Source organism: Anser brachyrhynchus (assembly GCF_964034855.1).
Source record: "Anser brachyrhynchus genome assembly, chromosome: 5".
NCBI classification, from domain to species: Eukaryota; Metazoa; Chordata; class Aves; order Anseriformes; family Anatidae; genus Anser; species Anser brachyrhynchus.
In genome coordinates this window covers 30,568,743-30,586,960 of record NC_137699.1, presented here as the reverse complement: position 1 = coordinate 30,586,960, position 18,218 = coordinate 30,568,743, and the positions used below count along the sequence as shown (strand labels likewise).

At 42.8% G+C, this 18,218-nt stretch overlaps 1 protein-coding gene across 26 annotated transcripts in view; it reads right to left on the bottom strand.

Moving 5' to 3' along the window:
* Positions 1-18,218, bottom strand: part of RGS6 (regulator of G protein signaling 6) — a 281,434-nt gene that overhangs the window by 48,338 nt on the left and 214,878 nt on the right. For all 26 annotated transcript variants that reach the window (XM_080596046.1, XM_080596036.1, XM_080596026.1 and 23 more), the window contains 7 exons: positions 16,822-16,898; positions 13,832-13,913; positions 13,223-13,297; positions 11,996-12,094; positions 10,846-10,907; positions 6,929-7,039; positions 3,512-3,637 (listed from right to left, as the gene is read on the bottom strand). In XM_080596046.1, coding sequence (XP_080452172.1) covers positions 3,512-3,637; positions 6,929-7,039; positions 10,846-10,907; positions 11,996-12,094; positions 13,223-13,297; positions 13,832-13,913; positions 16,822-16,898 — 632 coding nt within the window. The remainder of the gene's footprint in view (positions 1-3,511; positions 3,638-6,928; positions 7,040-10,845; positions 10,908-11,995; positions 12,095-13,222; positions 13,298-13,831; positions 13,914-16,821; positions 16,899-18,218) is intronic.

The window sequence follows — 18,218 nt, the reverse complement described above, 5'->3', positions numbered from 1 at the left end:
ATATAAATGCTTTCTGCAGATAAAATTGTTTCCCAGCTAACTCCATGTGCAACATATGTTCACAATAACACGCAAACCGCCTGCGCTGCTATATTGCAGGCTCCGCAGTACATCCTATAAAGGACCATGTGTTCTCTGTTTGGGCCTATAAACAGGTGTGCAGTCTCCTTTCCCTTTGGGTAAAATTAGCATGTCCCATATTCCCACCTAGCTTTCTCTTTCCAGCTGACACTCTTTGAAGCTGGAAAAAATCAATCCACCAGTTAGATGAACATCTCAGCTATCTCAAGGTGTCTCAGGAGATTTCCAGGTCATAAAAGATGTATAGAACTCTCTGTTGGCTTTTTTTTTTTTTTTTTAATTGAAGCTTGGCATTTTCTTTGCTATAGTTTGGGTACTTCAAAAATCAACAGAGGCAAAACACATTGTAGATGAAAGATGGCAATAGAGACAGAGAAGAGAGCAAGAAAAAGAGTTAAAATGAAAACAGAACATAAAATATCCAACTGCCTGACTTTCCTGCTCTCACATAAATAATGGACAGCCAGTAACTAAGTAAGTTGCAGGGCTCAGCCAAGCCCAGGAGACTGGTGGACATGATCCTGCAAGTTTATTAGAACACAGAAACACAGCTGGAAGGAGACCTGGGAGGTCACTGAGTCGAGTCTGCTGCTATCTCAGGCAGTGCCTCTCTCGAGACCCCTACCAAGACCAATTTTTCTTGGCTACGAAGATATGGAAATACCCCCACCACAATCAAGGCTGTGATTTTGGACTCGCACCACTGGGAATAAAAGCAAAATTTGGTCCCTTTGCTACACCACTGAATTCATTCAAGACACTCTCAGTTGCATACTTTCTGAAATCTCTTTTCTAGCACTACCACAAATTTCTAGGTTTTCCAGCAACCACTTCCACAGATCTGTCTTGAGGATAGCACAGTGGCCTACAGGACTGCTGCCAACATTAATGAAGATCCTCCTGACATTCCCAAGAAATAGTATGTCGCCACTGCGCCAATTCCCACATTTCTGGATAGTTACTGGGAGGAAGGTCCAAAAGTAAATTTTCCAGCAAGAAAATATGCCCTCTGAAAATGTGCCCTCAGAAAGTTCCTCACAGCTTCCAAGAGTTTGGGTGGGATGCATCGCCCTTAACTATAGACGCCTGCCATACAGACATTTTCATTTCGATTAGTCTCAGGCTTATAGATGGTGGAAAAAGATGGGTGCTTTACAGTGTAATTTAGTTGCTTATCATTTTGTTTCCACTTTAAGATTAAACAAACCTTTCCCTGGTAATTCACTGACTTCTCTTCAGCTTCTCTTCTCTCACTCAAGAAGGAGACTTGGTAGTGGATGGTGTAGAAGAAGACATATGCTTCCAAGCTGACTACTCAGGTGAGATATATCCCAGCCTTGCTGTTGGGCATAACTTAAACCTTACTTGCATGTTTAAGCATCCAGCAGTTATTTTCCTTTCTACTACACACTCTTAATAGGAATTCAGGAGCTCTCTCTGCCACACCTGGGCCTTAGGGAGCCACCTTTTGCTTCTCAACACTGTTAACAATCCATCCGACTCCAGTTTACTTTATGACTACTTGTGCCTTTACGTCCTGTTAATTATTATTTACAGCCCTAAGCAGGTTTGCTAATACTGATCCCGTATTAGGTCATAATGACACCACATTAGCCAACACCACGATAATGATACCATAAGAATGATTGTAATGGTACCATATTAACTAATAATGATACCAGAATCTTCCAAAAAGGATGTGGGATTTAACCTCTTTATCACAGCCCACTAATTTGCAGCCTCCCATTGCTACAAGCTTTCTCATAACCAAAAAGAATGCACATCTGCAGGAGGAACAGCTCTGATTGACCGCAAAAGGCAAATGCTTACTTTATAATAATGAAAATTTCTCCATTTGTTTGAGTAGGATGAGCCTGGGGGACACCCGCCAGCGGTAAAACCTGATAGATTTCATTAGTGCAACCCCACATATATTTCAGAAAAACCATTTGAGGAGAATTTCAATACAGTATCTTAATTTTGCACTTCATCACTATGATTTAATTGCAAATGAGCACCTCTGTACATAAGTGCAGTAAGTTTATGCAAGTTCAGTACCTGTTCAGCAACACAATGTCAAGTTCATTTATGTAATTTCATAACACTCCCTTGTTTATCTTCAAAGTAACTTTTGGGTTTTTAAAAATGACAAACATTAAAGTGCATTGATTTTTCATTGTTTTGTGACTAGCATGCTTTCCGTATTTCTCCCTGGGCAAGCAAGTAGGATAAATATGACAGTCAGTTCCAATGTCATTTAAAGTCACTTTCTGGGGAATTTCACTTTCAGATCTCACAGGCTAGCAGACTGCAATAAAATGGCAATTGTTCACATGCTTTACTAATGCATATGATTGTTGAAGTGAAAGAAGTTAAACAAAACATAAACTGAAAGCCTGTTCATTCAAGTTCTTAGCTGGTGTATAAAGTGAGAACAGCATCAAACCTCATTACAGCAAAGGCACAAAACCCGACTGACTGCGTGTTTAGCTGATAGCAGATTTCCTCCATTGCCTGAGCATGATTCTGATTCCGCTAAGTGGAACTGGGAGTGCTCTGACTGTGTTTGCCAACGAGCCCACTCGTTGTTTGTTTGCCAACGAGCACTGGGCCTACTGGAACGGGACTGGGCCCTCACTGGGCCATCTGCCCATCCGTGTGCACAGATGGCACCAGAGCACCACAACATGGCCTCAGTGATTCAACTCAGGCTGTGTAAAATAGTGTTTTTTACTGGACACTGCAGTATCTAGGGCAGTCAAATGACATTGCAACTGGGCCCTTCCCTGTCTCCCAGACTAACAAAGTGCAGGTGAAGACCACTGCAGACATCTATGAAGCGCCTCTGGCCTGCTGTACTTCAGTTAAGGGGAAATGGTAAGGATCCCACAAGCACAAGACACACTGACACCATACCGCCAACTCAAACCCTCAGCCTTCAGCACAGGTCAGTGGCTGCAGCCTGCCCCGTGCCAACCACCAGCCAGGTGGCTGTACGTAGGTAGGGCTGTGGGATTATCTAAGGATCTATAGGGGTATCTAGCTGGACCTCTCTTTGTCTGTCAACATGAGAAGATACCTGGCATCAGTAAGGGAAAATGCCTTACGGTGTTAGTTCTGGGTTACATGGGGTTCACTGGTGAATCCTAAGACACAGGTTAGGTGTGAGTTTAGCACCTAGTTTTGCATCTGGAAGGACTAAAGAGACATGCATACTCTGCTACACCAAAGTGTGCTGTTGGTGCTTCCGATAGTTTTAGTTATTAATTCTTCAGTGGGGCTGTATTTTAGAGCTATATGCTAGGGCCAGATATTGGGTTTAAAACAGTGTTACCGACAAGGATGGAGGGGCTGCATCTTCTAGCATTTCACCCACACAAGACATTATGATTAGCCCCATTTATTTAGTTTAAGTTAGAAAAGGTTTCACCTGAGGTTTTCTGAGCTGAATTCTGATTCCAGGAAGCGAAGGAACTGGTCTCGTCCTACTGGGTCCTTCAGCACCTCATCCATGGAGAAACCCCATCTTTTCACACGCTGCTGACTAGGTTCTTTGCTGTTTGTAGAGAGAAGGGAAAAACAGATGGAATGTGCATTTCTGCCTGCTGTCCAAGCAGCTGCTGCTGTTTCTGCTAAGCAGCAAAGGGAAGAAGATTATCAGACAAGGAGATGGTAGTGGCTTTTTCCTCAAGATTTTGTAGAAATACAAGTTAGCAAATAACATACAAAAAGAAGCTATAAAGGTCATGGGTTAATGCAATTGTGTTATCTGGGTGCTGCTTATATGGCAAAACGAGAGAGACAGTGAATGATATTATTTTCAGTGACATTTCCTGTACGTTTCACATAAAGAACAATTTCTTCTATGTCGAAGCAGAAATTTGCCAGCAGTGCTCTCTGGGCCATTGGCGAGCTCCAGAGCATCTCCTTGTGCCCCACACAGCACTGGCTGGTCACTTGGAACTGGCTTCAGATTTTCAGTTGCACATTTGCATTAAAAAAGCAGTTTCACTAAGAAGCAGAGAGGACAAGAGTTCTAAAAATGATTACTGGTTTGTGGTCTTTTATTTTTCAGTGCCTCTGATTTTTGGATGCCTGAGTCTCCAAGACTAAAAAGCACCCCTGTCCTCCCCTCCATGATAATCAGACACCATTTTGTGTCTCAGCTGGGACACTGAGATGCAGAGGCACCCAAAATGACTCACAACCTTTCTGCTACATTATTTCTTAATACAACCCCACTTACATAAGCTGTTGTTTGGATTGCCAGACATGTTGCAGAGATGCCTATGGGGAGAGGCAGTGCCTGGGAATCACAATGAGGATCCTACAAGACAGTCTGCATCAGAGTGCAATCTGGATTCACAAAGTGTTTGAAAGCTTCTGGTGTGATGGCGTCATACTATGAGACAACCATTAAAACACAGCTCAGCTGCTCACATTTGTGACAGTGGAGCCATTGTAAACAGTATGTATCTATTAAACTGCATGTCTTGTCATGTCCACAGTGATTCCTAATCCTGGAGCCTTAAGGGATGGTGGCGATCTGTGCTGAAGACAAATAAGCCACAGGGGTAAATAAAATGCCCACTTTGATTTCCTCTCGGTATAAAGACTAAGCAACATTGATGGGCACGTCCACACTCGAGGCACAGAGCGCCGGGGCTGGCTCCTCCTCTCCTGCATGAGCCAGCCTGGACATGGGGACACGAGAGCCGCGCTGCTGCACAGCTACGCACCAGCCGAGTCCAGGGAATTTCCTGCTGAACACAGGGATCAGCAGCTGCTCTGCTTGCCACTGCATAAACTGAAAAGGCCAAAGTGCTGTCTAAATCCGAAGGCTTTCCAAGGCATTTCCCCAGTGCCATGAAGGATAAACTGCAGTGGCACAGAGCTCTCCCTGCTCAGAAGCTGCCTTTGCCATCAGAAGGGAGAGGGGTTTTGTGCTCCTGAACGAGGGCTCTGCCCTCCTCACTAAGGAAACAGCCTTGCAGGCAGCACAAGGGCTACCACAGCTCCTGGGGACCATTTAATTATTCATGCAAGTTGTAACTAGATGCAGATGCATGGAAGTCTCTTACAATAGGAAATAAAACAGAAATATAGAGATGTTTGTTCTCCTGTCTCTCAACAATATATTTTCTCTTTTCATCAGCAGGAGAATCATCTTCCTTAACTCTGAAATCATAGCAGAAACCAAGCATCTACTTTATATTCCCACAAAGGTCATGACACCGGGTAAATTGTATTCCTCAGGGACACAAAAATATTTTCTGGGATTTCTGGCTACCTCAAAAGACCCGGAAGTAATGGATGCCTGGATTACCTTGTAGGTAGGGTTCCTCCAGAGTAGTATTTTGCTCGAGTTGTATCTGTTTCTAACCCTGCTAGGGAGGATGGAGAAAATGAGAGAAACTGACTGAAAAGGAAATCCGAAATACTGAATTTATGTGAAAGGAGGCATAGATTAGGGAATTGATTACCAACTTCTGTGACCTTCAAAGAAGCAGGTGACAACACCTTTCACATCCCAGATCACATGGGTTTTACACAGAGAAATAACTTGCCCTTTTCCTGGAACATCGATTCACTATGATTTGGCTCCCTTAGGCTATAAGCATCTTAAAATTTACATTATTATTCAAGTACAGAGAGAATTAGATTTGGTATTTTCAAAGATTTGCTAAAGGGAGCTCCCAGTTCAGTTCAACAATGGCAGCTCAACAGCAGGAGAAGCTGCTGAGCACTTGCAGTAGCCAGCCAAAGGACGCGTGAGTGAGCAGCAAAGGTGATAGGGAGCGTGGTGAATCACAGCATCTTGCTACACACCCAGAGCTCATCTTGCTTTAGGCTTATGCTAAAGGCCAAAGAAGCCATAAGCAAGCACTATCCTGAATCAAAGGAAAGCAGGTAGTGCTTTTCAGGTACGCTGTTCTCTTGCATGCTGCTGGACACAAAAACAGGTAGACCTTACCCATGCTAACCCAATAGATCAGTTAGGCTTTGACAAACCTTAGGTTTCATCCAAGTCTGCTGTCATATAGCTGCTAGACATAGAAGCAGACGGGACAATTCCAGTCCTGCTACAAGGGCTGCAGATAGCTACTGATGGCAAGAGGCAGAGATGCTGGCTGGGTTTCTCTTGCAATAGCATCGCATGAGCAAAAGGAGATCTAAATCACAGCACTGTGGATGTTTTGTTTTTCGGAGAAACTCTCTGAGGTGCAATGCATTGGAGGTCTTACACTCTTTCCTCCTCCTTTTCATCTCCTACACTACACACCACAACAGAGACAAGCCAGTTTGTTCACTAAGGTGAGGTGAGGCCCAAACTCACTTTGTCAATCTATTACCGTTCTGACCTGCCAAGTCTCATACATTATGTGTGAGCTGCACTGATCCGGCTCCTGTGCCTAACCTACCTCTGTGCAGTGGGTAGGGCCACTACTCCAACGCATCCTGTCCTGCCAGTGGCGTCTTGCATGGGGTCCCAGGACTTGGGGAGGAGCTGACAGCTGGCTCTCAAGGGTCCCAGGAGGTGTGCTGGAACAAGTATCTCTGAGCAGTATTGTGTATCTGTGGGCTCTCAGGGTTGAGTCCCTGCACGTCCTTGATGGGTATGAGAATACCCATTACCTGACTTACAGAGTAACGCACACCAAGTCACATGGAAGCGGAAGGGCTGTATAATCCATTGAAGAAGTAATAGAGTATAAGCTTCTGTTTAAACTTGAGCTATGTGAGTATCTGGTGAAGTTACAGATGTCCAACTTCCTATCCTGTGGGAAGAGCATACAAATAAAATTGCAAGACAACTCTAATATTACTTAAAACTGCCAATTCTTACCTCATTTCAATGTCCCACAAGGCTGCATCATCACTTATCCAGGGATTGGAAGGCTCAGCAGGAGTTATAAAGGGGTCATATTCCACATACTGCTCTGTGTAGGCTATTAAACTGACATATTGAAAAAAAATAAAAATCAGTGCCTGAATACTCAGTCACACATCAGAGCTATAGATTTTTTTTCTTTTTTTTTGTTTTGTTTTGTTTTGTTTTTCCTTGTTTGGATCATTCCGTTTCTCAGCACCCACAGGATTCCCTTTTCCCAGGGAGGGTGCATGCAAGGATTTCACCCACCATTTCACTACAGCATTTTCCTCAAGCTTGGCTCCATCAAGATGCTGACAAGAAGCCTGATGCGGCAGCAACTGAATTGATATGTTAGGACTTCGTGCAGGGAGCAACGTGACTACGAAGAATGTGTCCTCCTCTTCACTTGTTGCATGCTGCTACTGCCTCTTGCCCTTTTGTTTTTTTGCAAAGACTTCTGCACCCACTTAACTTTATGCATTGTGAATAACTCATCAAAATAGTGTCACGCACTGTAGGTAAGAATACACATACACCTGTGAAGGATCACAGTCCTGAGTGTCAGATCTTCAGCCTATAGGCTGTTTTGTCATGTTGTTATACTATTTAGCATAAAAACTCTATTGCAATATACTTCAATGGTAGTTTACAATAATTAATTTAAACATGTAGTAAATTATATAGATATTGGAAAACCACCTAGCATTTACACTAGGTTTGCTTCGTGCCTAGTTAGATAAGAAATACAGGCTCTAATCCTAAGAGCTTCCTGGGAAAAAGGCTGTGCTTGCACAGGCGACTCGGGCATTCCACTGGGGTTGGGACCTGGGGGCAATTTTACAAAAGGTAGATGGCATACATGAAAGAATCAAAAGAAATTTGTCCTTGTCTACATGTGAAATACTCCGAGGCACTTTTTCATTTTTCTGTCTCTGTCTGACAACTAATTAAATAAGTTAATTGAGTCGCACCATACTGAACAACTAATCTACTTTCACTGTGATTGTCCATGGTCACTTTACCTCTGGTCTTCCACATCTCAAAAAGGCAAGAGCACGAAAAGACCCTGTGAAACAAAGGGCCACAAAAGGCAGAAAGTTTCCCTGACCTGTTCTGCAGTAATTACTTCTTTTTGTTTGTCCTAGCTCGTATCATGAGGCATTAAAATCATACACTTTTGTAACCACAGCAGGTTCCCGTTGCCCCTCAGGGCACTCAGGGCTGTCTCATCTCATTTCATTAATTACATTTCATGACTGCTGTGGGTCAAGGGTTGGAGGAGAGAGCAGCGTCCAATTTCAGAGAGCAGCAATTCCTGACACATCAATGAGAGAGAGGGTTGGTTTAAAAAAAAAAAAACAACAACAAAAAGGATCAACCAGGAGGTATCTGCTGCGAAATTTTGAATTGCTCCTAATAAAATAATCAGGCAGCATCAGAGGTGCTAAGAAAAGTACCAGCAAAAATTAAAGGGGAAAAAAAAGCTACATTAAATGAAACAAGGGAGGATTTGCTGAACACATTTTGCTGATTCAGTATAACGACAGCAGCTGAATCATTGTCTCGTTGTCTAAACGAGGCTACAGTGGGAATCCTACGGGAAAGCATTTCTGCCAAAATGCGAACCTGGACTTTTGGCCTTTCAGGTGCTGCAATGTAATTCTGGCAGAAGAGATGGTGGTTAAGAGTTCGCTGAAGGGTGCAGAGCTTGCACTGGGAACCTGACAGCCTCGCAATCAGGGGGCCCTGCTGAGCCCTCACAATAATTTTGGGAAACTATGAGAGTTAACACGGATTTGTGACAGATTTTCAACCAGGGAGCTGAGATTACTTCCGGTAGGAAGATGCTCAGGTTTTCCCAGCCATTTCTATAACGCCTCGTGTATTGGGATTGCATCAACACTACCTGATGCAGTCAAGGAAAATAGTAGGTAGAATTTATTCAGTTTTGCTCAAGAGTTGTCAAATCTCATTGCCAAATCCTACAACTGACAGCATCCAGGTCTCCCAAGTCGGGAGAAAGGATGTGGAAGAAAGATGAACTGTTTCCCAGGTGCCTGGAGCAGGTGAGGGATGCCTCTGGCCCAAAAGCTGAGCCCAGCCTGAAAAGTGCCTTAACTAGTAACAGCACCTCCTTATTCGACAGATATGCTCATGGAGTGTGCATTCAATGTTTTACATGCAGCTTTCAGGCCACACAGGTTTCATTTCAGGCAACAGATCAACTTAGGCCGTCTGAACTCATTCCCCCCCACCCATCCCCACCACTGCTGAGCCTCTTGACCCATCAGCCCATTCCCATCCCTTCCCTCCTGCTCCTTGACCACCCATCTCCAGGCTGCCCTCCCTGCTGCTTCTCATGCCAAGCCCTGCAACACTACAGCCTGGGACCCTCCAGCATTGCTGCCACCCACAGCCACTGCACAAAGAGCCCTAAGCCCTTCCAGACCAGGACAATTGTTTTTTGTCCAGTTTTATTGAAAACTAATAGATTTTTTTTTGTCATCGACATTTGTAAAGTCAGTATAACTTGAACAACAGGTTCAAGTTATATCGGTCCTGCTATGTGGACAGGACCTGATGTTCAGAAGTCAATGACTTTTAGTGAGCCCATCTTACTGAAAAAATACCTACCTAGAAAAAATTCAAGCGAAACACAACCACTTGTTTGCAAATTACCAGCCTGGAAATTATTAGTCTCCGTATATTAAGGTCAATGTAAGTAAATTCAATACAAAAATTACATTTTTTGGTAAAGGAAAAATTTATCAGAACACAACCAGAAAGCCCAAAACATAAATATGAATGTGCTATATTCAATAGAACAAAATAGCATATGCAGGATTTCAGGAAGCCTCTGAATATTTCCTTTTTAACTGGATAAATTTTCATTTAAATTGTTAAACTTTAGGAACTACTAGGAACTTACTGTTGAGCTCTTGCTATGTAATTTGCCTAGTGTAGTGTACACATCGTAATTACAGGAGCAGGCATGGCAGAGCACAAAATTTTATAGGGTAATCTCATTTTAATTTGTTTAAATAAAAAATCTTCTGTTATTTCTCCATAAGAAATCAGCCCTTATCACACCCATCATGTTCAAGACAGTTTTACTCTAAAAGCAGTTACTGAAAACCGTGCTGATCCCCATATTTGTATCAACGATTTTACTGCAAATGTGCAAAATTTACATCTATCTGAGTAAAGGAGCAGTCATTCTCAGGAAGCTAAATTTGAGCTTGTTCTTTACTTGTTCATAGTTTCCTATCAGGACTAAATTTTCTGCAAGCCAAATTGTGCCTTGATTTGCCTCTGTGAGAAATCTACTTCTATAAAACACTACCTTGGGAAGTCCAGATACAAACCTAGTACTTTCCATAGGGTTTCATGTGAGTAAGTGAGAGCAGAAACTGGCCCTACAACCCCAGTAGGAATAAACTCCAATATGCATACAAACACCACACACAGCAAGATGCAAACACGGTACCAGTCTAACAGGAGATGAACTTTCAGAGGTAACTCACAAAGGAAAAATGGATGTTTTTAAACCAAAAGAGGAAAGACTTTTCTGCAAATGAGCTCTAGGCTTGTGAAGGAGTGGGAAACAAAAGCCCTGCAATGGTTCTTTCTTTTGTGAGTCATTTCTTTTGCTTTTACAGTACAACAACATACTCATTTTTCACCTATTTTTTTCTGCCTTCAGTGGCAGAAGGGTGAATGCCAAGTGTCAGTGGTCAGCAGACAGGCAGTATGGTTGGGCAATGAGGGAGAAGGATTTGCTGCACAGGAATGGGACCAGCCTTTGTGTGTTCCGGCCCACTTGCTGTTTCTGGAAACGCCAGTTTTGAGATGAGGAAGTAATGGGAAATAATGAAAACAGCAACACTTACCTTTCTGCTACTTTGGACATCTTTAAACAATGCCTGTCTATCTGCAGATTCAGAAAAGTTATCTGAGGAGAGAGATGACAAGGACATTAAGAATCCAGGAGCTCCACAGCATGCATTGATCATATCCCAACACGCTATTGATTTCTCATTCCAAAGAGCTTGAAAGTAACTCAGAAAGAAATGAGACCCTTCCCTAGGTAGTAGAAGCAGCTTATTAGCTGCTTCCATGAGGAGGCTCCATTTCACGTGGCAAAGTCCCTAAGGGGAGCTTCCCAAGAAATATTTAAAAGTAGGAAAGGCACATAGCTGGAGCTGAGGTTCCTAGATAACTCAGGGTGCAATGTGATCCTCATTTTATACGAGACACTTTCATCTCTCTAACCAAGAAAGTCATGGTTTTACAGTACACCTGTACTGTGCTATAAAATAGTTCTTCACAGTGCTCTGCAGCCTACATTGCCTACAATGGAAAAAGCTCAAGAAATGTAGTGTTCAGACTTAGTTCAGAAGATGACCCTAAAACTGGCAGCCTAAGAAACACGTCTAACGCTGCCTTTACTAAAATGCTGACCCATCGAATCTTGTCCATAGTTCAGTGAGTGCTGTTTGCTTCAGTAAAGCAATTTTGAGGAAGAGCTCCCTGACAAGGGGCAAGAACACACAAGTTGGCTGGCCGTTCCTCAGAGTGATTCTCAGTTTTCATTCTTCACAGTGATTTTTCCCAGTTCCCCGAAAGCTTCGACAGTACAGCCTGTAACAGTCACACACTGAAAGATGCTTTACCTTGCCCACCCCCAGCCTGTGCTTTGGGCACGCTGTTTTCTTCCCTAGCCTTTGTCGATGTCCACTTTTCTGACATCCTCGGTGATCTGGAAATTAATCTGTCTACTCGCCCACAGACAGAGTAACACTAGAGTCAAAGGTCAGTACTGCCCACAACATGTATCATCACATCACTGCACAATTAATATGCATCTTTAAATACTTACTGCTTTACATAAAGCACATGAAGATCAAGCACAGTTAAAAAAAAACAATCAGTTTTACTGATTTCTCAATAACATTAATGCTCCATCCCGCCGGTAACAGTTGTCTGACTTTTCTAGATGCACTCAGTCTCAAGAGAGTTGCCACATAGCCATATTCTTACCTGTTTCCGGAAATCCTCTTTCGTAGTTTTGCGTACAGGTTGGGAGGGCATGTGTACGGGGCTTTGGGGCTGAGACTCCTCTGTAACCCCATACACTGACTGCAGGGAACCAGTAAACAGAAGAGATTATGGCCTTTTTCCCTGTTATGCAATGAGGAGAATTGCAGTACGCAAAACAGTAAGATAACAAGCCAACAATTTCCTACTGTTTATTTTCATGCAGGTCAACAATCATTCAGCCTGGAGCAAAACTGACAGATCTGACTGCGCTGCAGATGCCTGCACTTGGGACATCTGCAGGCATGCCAGCAGGATGCTTGGGGCTTCCTGCACAGCCTGCTTTCCAGCAAAACTCTCTCACCTGAGACCTTCCCATTATGTGTGAGGTGGCTGATCTGTGCTACTGCAACCTATAGGTCTGTTTCACAGTAAGTAGAGAAAGATTTATCTTAAATATTAAGATGCAGATGATAATTTTTAGGAGCTCTGAGGGCTGCAGCTGCCAATATTTGCTGGATGAAACCTGGGAATGATCACCGTGGTGAAGCAAGTGGAGAAAGAAAGCACTAGAACACAATCAGAGGGCACTTTCTTCCATTTGGTTGAATTTCTTGTCACAAAACTACTACACATCTGGATAACCTACAGACTGACTTGTAGCCATTTGTTTTCTGGACAGAGACTTGCACTGAAAGTAATACCAACTACCCTGTCATTCAGTATGTCTGCTTTTTATTTAATGTTCAAAAGAGACGTGAATAGCTCTTCTGCAACTTAACTACCAAAGCAAGTTAGGAATCTGGTGTCACCTCCAGAACCAATATATACATACAAGAGCTAAGACCTGCTGGAAGTCAAAGGCACCCAAGCTGCTAACGTTCAAGCCTTTGAAATGATTAAGACAGGTAAACAGCTCTGAAAAACCTGTGCCCAAATAACTTCTGAAAAATGGTACCTAGGCACTTTTGCCAATTGACTTTAGTTTTATGGGAGTGCAAAGCCAGCAGACATTTGGGGCACAGAGCTTCTTATACCCTTCTCAGCTTTGCCAGTCACTCGGTCTGTACCTCTCTGTTGGTAAAATTGCAATAGTAAATTCACCAATTAGATCAAAAATGAACTGATGCTTGCAAACCACTTTTCGTTTCTATTATGGAAATCTGATATACTATAGGTGTCAAGTGTGATTTACATTAAAAATAAAGAAAACCAGAAACTCAAACTGACCTTTTTAACCTTCTGTGGGTTTTTCATACGACGACACTTTCTAATGTCCATTTCTGTGGTGTTTACACAACCTGGCTGAAAAGAGACGGTTAAAAAAAGTGGTTATCATATTACTTTTTTGTGTTTACAATGTACATGCTACCTTACCTTTCTAAAATATACAGTTAGATCTTGTCTGGAAGCCTTTCCTTAAGTTTGCATCCCATAAATTATGCTTGCTAAACAAGAGAGTGCATATACCCAAAGTTGGCATCTCAGCATCAAATCCATTTGCTCATAACTTTGGCACTAAGAGGAAATACCTCAGCTAAGAGTAGAGCTTTTTCTAGGAAGCCTGTGCCAAACCGGGTAAGCTGCTTTTCTTTCACATGTACAAAAAACATCTTCAAAACTTCACATTTATCGTATATTTCCAAGTCAATAATTCCATGCATGCACAAACCTAAAATGTCTGTAATAATCTTGTAGCAACTTGTTTTGAATTGTGAGGAAAACCCATGTGGTGACTTTAAAGGCAGTATCTTTGTGCAATTCATGGCACAGTGTTTACTAGTATTAAAACTTTCCTGTCAAAACCTGGAAAGCCTCATCATTTAAAAAGAGCTTTACCACAGGCCTGTGCACATCCCAGAATGCTCTCTCCTGGCTGTCCAAAATTTTCCTTTCTGTTTTATCCTTTTTCCTGTCGATTCTGAAAACAAAAGCATAAACATGAGTCACCACACAACGACTGTTTTCTTCCTTGTTATATTTCCTAGCTGGGGTTTTTAACTCACAAGAAATGTTTAGAAAACCACATTTTTTGGTATAGAAATGTCACACGCTGTCTTGCAAGAACATGTGTCATGAACGAAATATGTTACTGATGTTTACTCCAATACGTATCAAGAAAAAATTTCCTATTAAGATGGAAAATTTAGCTTAACATCTATTTTTTTCTCCATATTGTGAGGAAAATGCCCTTTCCTGACACTCTATCCCCAGACCTGGAAGTTCACATTTGGCTTTGGCTCTGCCAACACCACCTGGTCTGCACCTCTCGGCACCTCTTTACTCCAGGTGTAGGCCCGCCTTGGTAGTCTCTGTTGCACCCAGTGGCACCACTGCTATGACCACAGACTCCTAGGGGGCAGCTGTCTGAGGCATCACCAGCAGCGACAGCACAGGCAGCGCTTGTGGCCACCCTCCTTGGGGATTCCAACAGACTGGCTCTGCCTGTCCTGGTGCTGGCAGAGGACAGGGTGCCAGCACCAAGGGACAGGAGCCGAACTTGCCGCATGGCGCCGTGCAAGCCAGCACTCATCTGAAGACACGTGATTGCGTTGGCACGGGCGTAACTCGGTAATTTCAGCCCTGATGCAGCCAGTACATCAGCTCACTCAAAGCGCACACATCAAAGGCCACTGGAGGTTGTTCAAAGCAGCTGCTCCCCTACCTCTCAGCGGCATCTAGCAATTCACATCTGGTGCTCTGCTCTACACGTGAGCACAGCAAAATCACCACCAGCTTGCAAAACCCGCCTGCAGAGAGACTAGATGAGACACGGGAGGAGGAACTGCCCTCGCCTCCAGAGCAGACTTGAGAAGCTGACAGTGTTCCTGTGCCGCCTTCCTGCACCGCTGCCACCGGGCATAATGAAAGCAGCGAGGGCAAAAAAACCCACGCAATCTAGAATTTCTGACCATCAGGTTCTCCCCTCTCCTGTTTTTCTTGTGGAGGAGCACAGCTGAGTCTGTGCTAGAAACGTATCGGATAGGAAATGGGGGACAGAAACTGAAGTTTCTGAGCACCCCTTCCCTCCCCACTAAAACCTTGAGTCCTCCACAGCTGTGTGTCCCTCTCTGAAAAAGATGAGATGAGAAAGCAGCTCTGCATGAGCTCTGTCCCCACACAAAAGACAGAACAGCCACCAGACAGCAGTCACTGTACTGAGCTGAGTAGCAAGCACAGGCACCCAACCCAAAACCACTTCTTCTGAGCAGCCTTCGTGCCTAACCAAAGAGGAAGATGAAGCCTTCTGCCAGCATCACACTGCAGAGCACACATGAACCAGAGAGACTCTTCAGAGGCTTCAAGAATTGTCTACATGGGTGCTTTGTGCTAGACGCAGGTTCTTGGCTCCTGTCCCCAAACTTACTGATAACTCAGTGTTCCACATTTCAAATTATGGTAAAGACGCAACATACCTAGATGCTCTGTGGCTGCAGTTTTTGAGCACTACAACAAGTTTCCCTCAGAAGGTGTTTTGCTTTGAAAATACTGTGTTGTCATTGATGTTCTCCTCACTTTGTGCTGTCCCTCATTTAGTGTGTACAACCTGAAGGTTGGTATATGAGTGGAAATCCTGTGTGCAAACAAAGATGTGGGAGCGAGAGCAGAGCTTGATAACCAGAGAAAGGTTTCCAGGTGTTTTTGTTTTCTCTTTTAATTAATTTGCTGCCATGCATTACACCGTGAATTCCAACCCAACTTTTCTTCATGAAAAAATGAATAAGTAACGGTGACCACATAAAAAAAATCGGAATTTAAATTTCTTTCTTAGGTGATCATTTATGCTGTAGACAGAGTACAGAATTGTTTTGACTTAGATTTTTTTTCCTCTTGACAACAAACCTTTACGTAACTGAAAGTACAATTACTATTGTAACTTCTAATTTTCTCTTCTAAACAGAATGCTGGTATTCTGTTCAGAAAAAAAAATCCCTTAATTACCTTGTTATTTTGAGGATAATTATCATGTGCTTAAATAGTGTGTAATTACAAGATGATTAAGGAAAGAATTAATCAAAATTCCAACGAGTTAATCAAAGATAGAGACCGATCCCTCAGCCACACCCTCAAGAAATAATATTCCTTAACTTTTTAGCATCTGATGCTGAAAATGCAAGTTCTTTCTAGTGATACAGACTGTCAGTACTGGTGTTCTGATGTCCTCTTCTTCATCAACCTTTCGATTTTACTGGTGACAATTATACGTACAAAATGGACGCAGGGGCTTTTAAGTACACTAGTCTAGAAACCCTGGACCATACCCATTTTGCAGCACTAATTAAAACACGCTAAAAACATTGAACTGTTTTCAGAAAGATGTGAAAAAATGTGGGTTTCAATTATATGTGGAAGGTGGGAAGAAAAGTATTACATTTGAGTAAGCTTCACGTAAGCGGCACCCAAATCTCCACACAGCTAGGAGCACAAGCTGCAGAGCAGAGAACAGACGTACAACTGAGCTGCCTGGGGAATGGTATAAATGAGAAAACCAAGTACAGTCTGCTGTAAATACCACCTTTATAAAAGTACTTTTAAGTAATAGGGTTTATAAACTCTAAAATGTTTAAGCACAGAGTTACACAGACAGACGACAGGGTTTTGTTCTTTCCATTTATTCAAAACAAAAATACTATACCAAAGTAGAAGCAGAATGTGCAAGTGAATCGCTCAACCTCACATAGACAACTCAGGCTCAGGAACTCCTGACCAACATTTCTACACACTGCTTAGTTGCAGTAAAGACAGTGGCAGAGAAGTTATATCCTCACAGAGTCCCCCTCCCTACCCAGCCCCAGATACTGGTGCAGTTCTGCTCCAGGACTACTCACTTCACTTGGGCCTCAGCTTGCATGAAGATGAATTCCCACTTCCTTGCAAATGCTCTCTGAAGTCTTGCTAAGTTTTCCTGACAAAAGATGAAAATAGTAGAGAACAATTAATTCTGGTAATTATAGCAATTGCTTGAGAGCATAGTTAGCATGTTGGGAGTTTATTTTGTTCTTTTCTTTTTTTTTTTTTTAAGCTGGAAAATTCAAGACATGGAAGTCAGCACTGGTTTCAGGTGAATTATCCCATAGGTAAAGCAAGGTTTTGACACATATTTTCAGTCTGCAGCCAAGAGAACCCTGTCAGGAGAAGTAATAGAGTGTGATGAAGACAGCCTGAGCTCTATTAGTAAAATAATGATGGACCTGTTCCCAAAAGATAGTACTGAGAAGATTTGCAAAGCTGACAACTTTCATTTCTGAGAGCAGATGGCTGCCACCTGCACATTTACTTCTCTTCCCACTTTCCCTTCCTCCCCCCTCTGCTCTCTTCTCTTCAGGCTTTTGCTAAGGTGCAAAGCCCGAGCATCCCTCGCTCTGCTCAGCCCTGGTCACTGCTGAGAGCGCTGCGCAGCTGCACAGCACTCAAGTCCGGGAATTGCCAGGATGATTCACAAAAGGAAATAGCTTGTTTGTCTCCACAATGAAAATAGCTAACTGTAGGGACCAGATCCAGATGCAGCCTTTCTCTGCGTCTGAAGTAAGAGCTCTGGTCTTGATCCATTACGGAGAGCATCATGACCTGCACATTTGGAGATGGATGTGACATTCTCACAGCTCAAGGTCAAACTCGGGACATGGCCAGAACTTCAGGCACGAATGGCACCCCAAAGTCACATATCCACAACTGCTTGGAGAAAGAGGCCTATGAGACCATTAACCCAACTCTCTTAACCATTACAGCTGGTTCAACTGTTCCAAATTTTCCTTGAAAATGAACGCTATTAGTTCTGCTGCTGTTCTTGCTACGTCTATTCTCTTTAGTTCAAGAAAATGCTTAAGCACAAGCATTTCAGTGCTAGGAGAACTCTCCCAAATTTCACTTTGAACTGTCACATAACACATAGCTTGACTCAGTTACCATCAAGTCCGCTCAAGAGTTTCAGTCTTATACATGGAGGAAAACAGTTAAGCAGATGTTTTACAGCTGCGCTGAGCTGCGATGATTTCCTTTACTGTGAACTACTTGTAATATCTGCAAAAACAATTTTTGTGGGTTTGATTTTTTTAATACTTTAAATCATGTTCACATGTGCCCTCTGGAGTAAACATGCTGAAGCCAATGAAACATCACCAAGTGAAGCATTATTTGAATCATGCTTATGTTTGGCCAATTATAAACTAAGCTAAATGCAATCATGCAAGCTTAATCATATAATGAAGAACCCTGCTTTAGCACT